This window comes from Myotis brandtii, unplaced genomic scaffold (assembly GCF_000412655.1).
Source record: "Myotis brandtii unplaced genomic scaffold, ASM41265v1 scaffold439, whole genome shotgun sequence".
Lineage (NCBI taxonomy): Eukaryota > Metazoa > Chordata > Mammalia > Chiroptera > Vespertilionidae > Myotis > Myotis brandtii.
The window spans coordinates 618,181-618,405 of NW_005366783.1; the positions used below are offsets into that span (position 1 = coordinate 618,181).

A 225-nucleotide genomic window follows, 5' to 3' on the forward strand; every position below is an offset into this window, starting at 1 on the left:
GGCTGTGGGCACCTTCAGCGTGGAGGCCGCCCAGGCCTTCTTAACCGGCAGTTTCCGTTCCAGCCCACGATGACGCCATCTGGTCGGTGGCCTGGGGGACCAACAAGAAGGAGAACTCGGAGACGGTGGTCACGGGGTCCCTGGACGACCTGGTGAAGGTCTGGAAATGGTGAGTGCCTCCCGGACAGGCCCGGGGACGGTTCAGGGGTGCGCGTCCCGGCCCCC

At 67.1% G+C, this 225-nt stretch overlaps 1 protein-coding gene across 1 annotated transcript in view; it reads left to right on the forward strand.

Annotated features, from left to right (window-relative positions):
* The window catches only part of WDR61 (WD repeat domain 61), a 20,382-nt gene that overhangs the window by 3,320 nt on the left and 16,837 nt on the right, over positions 1 to 225 (forward strand). The window contains 1 exon segment of the mRNA XM_005874439.2: positions 64 to 169. Coding sequence (XP_005874501.1) covers positions 64 to 169 — 106 coding nt within the window.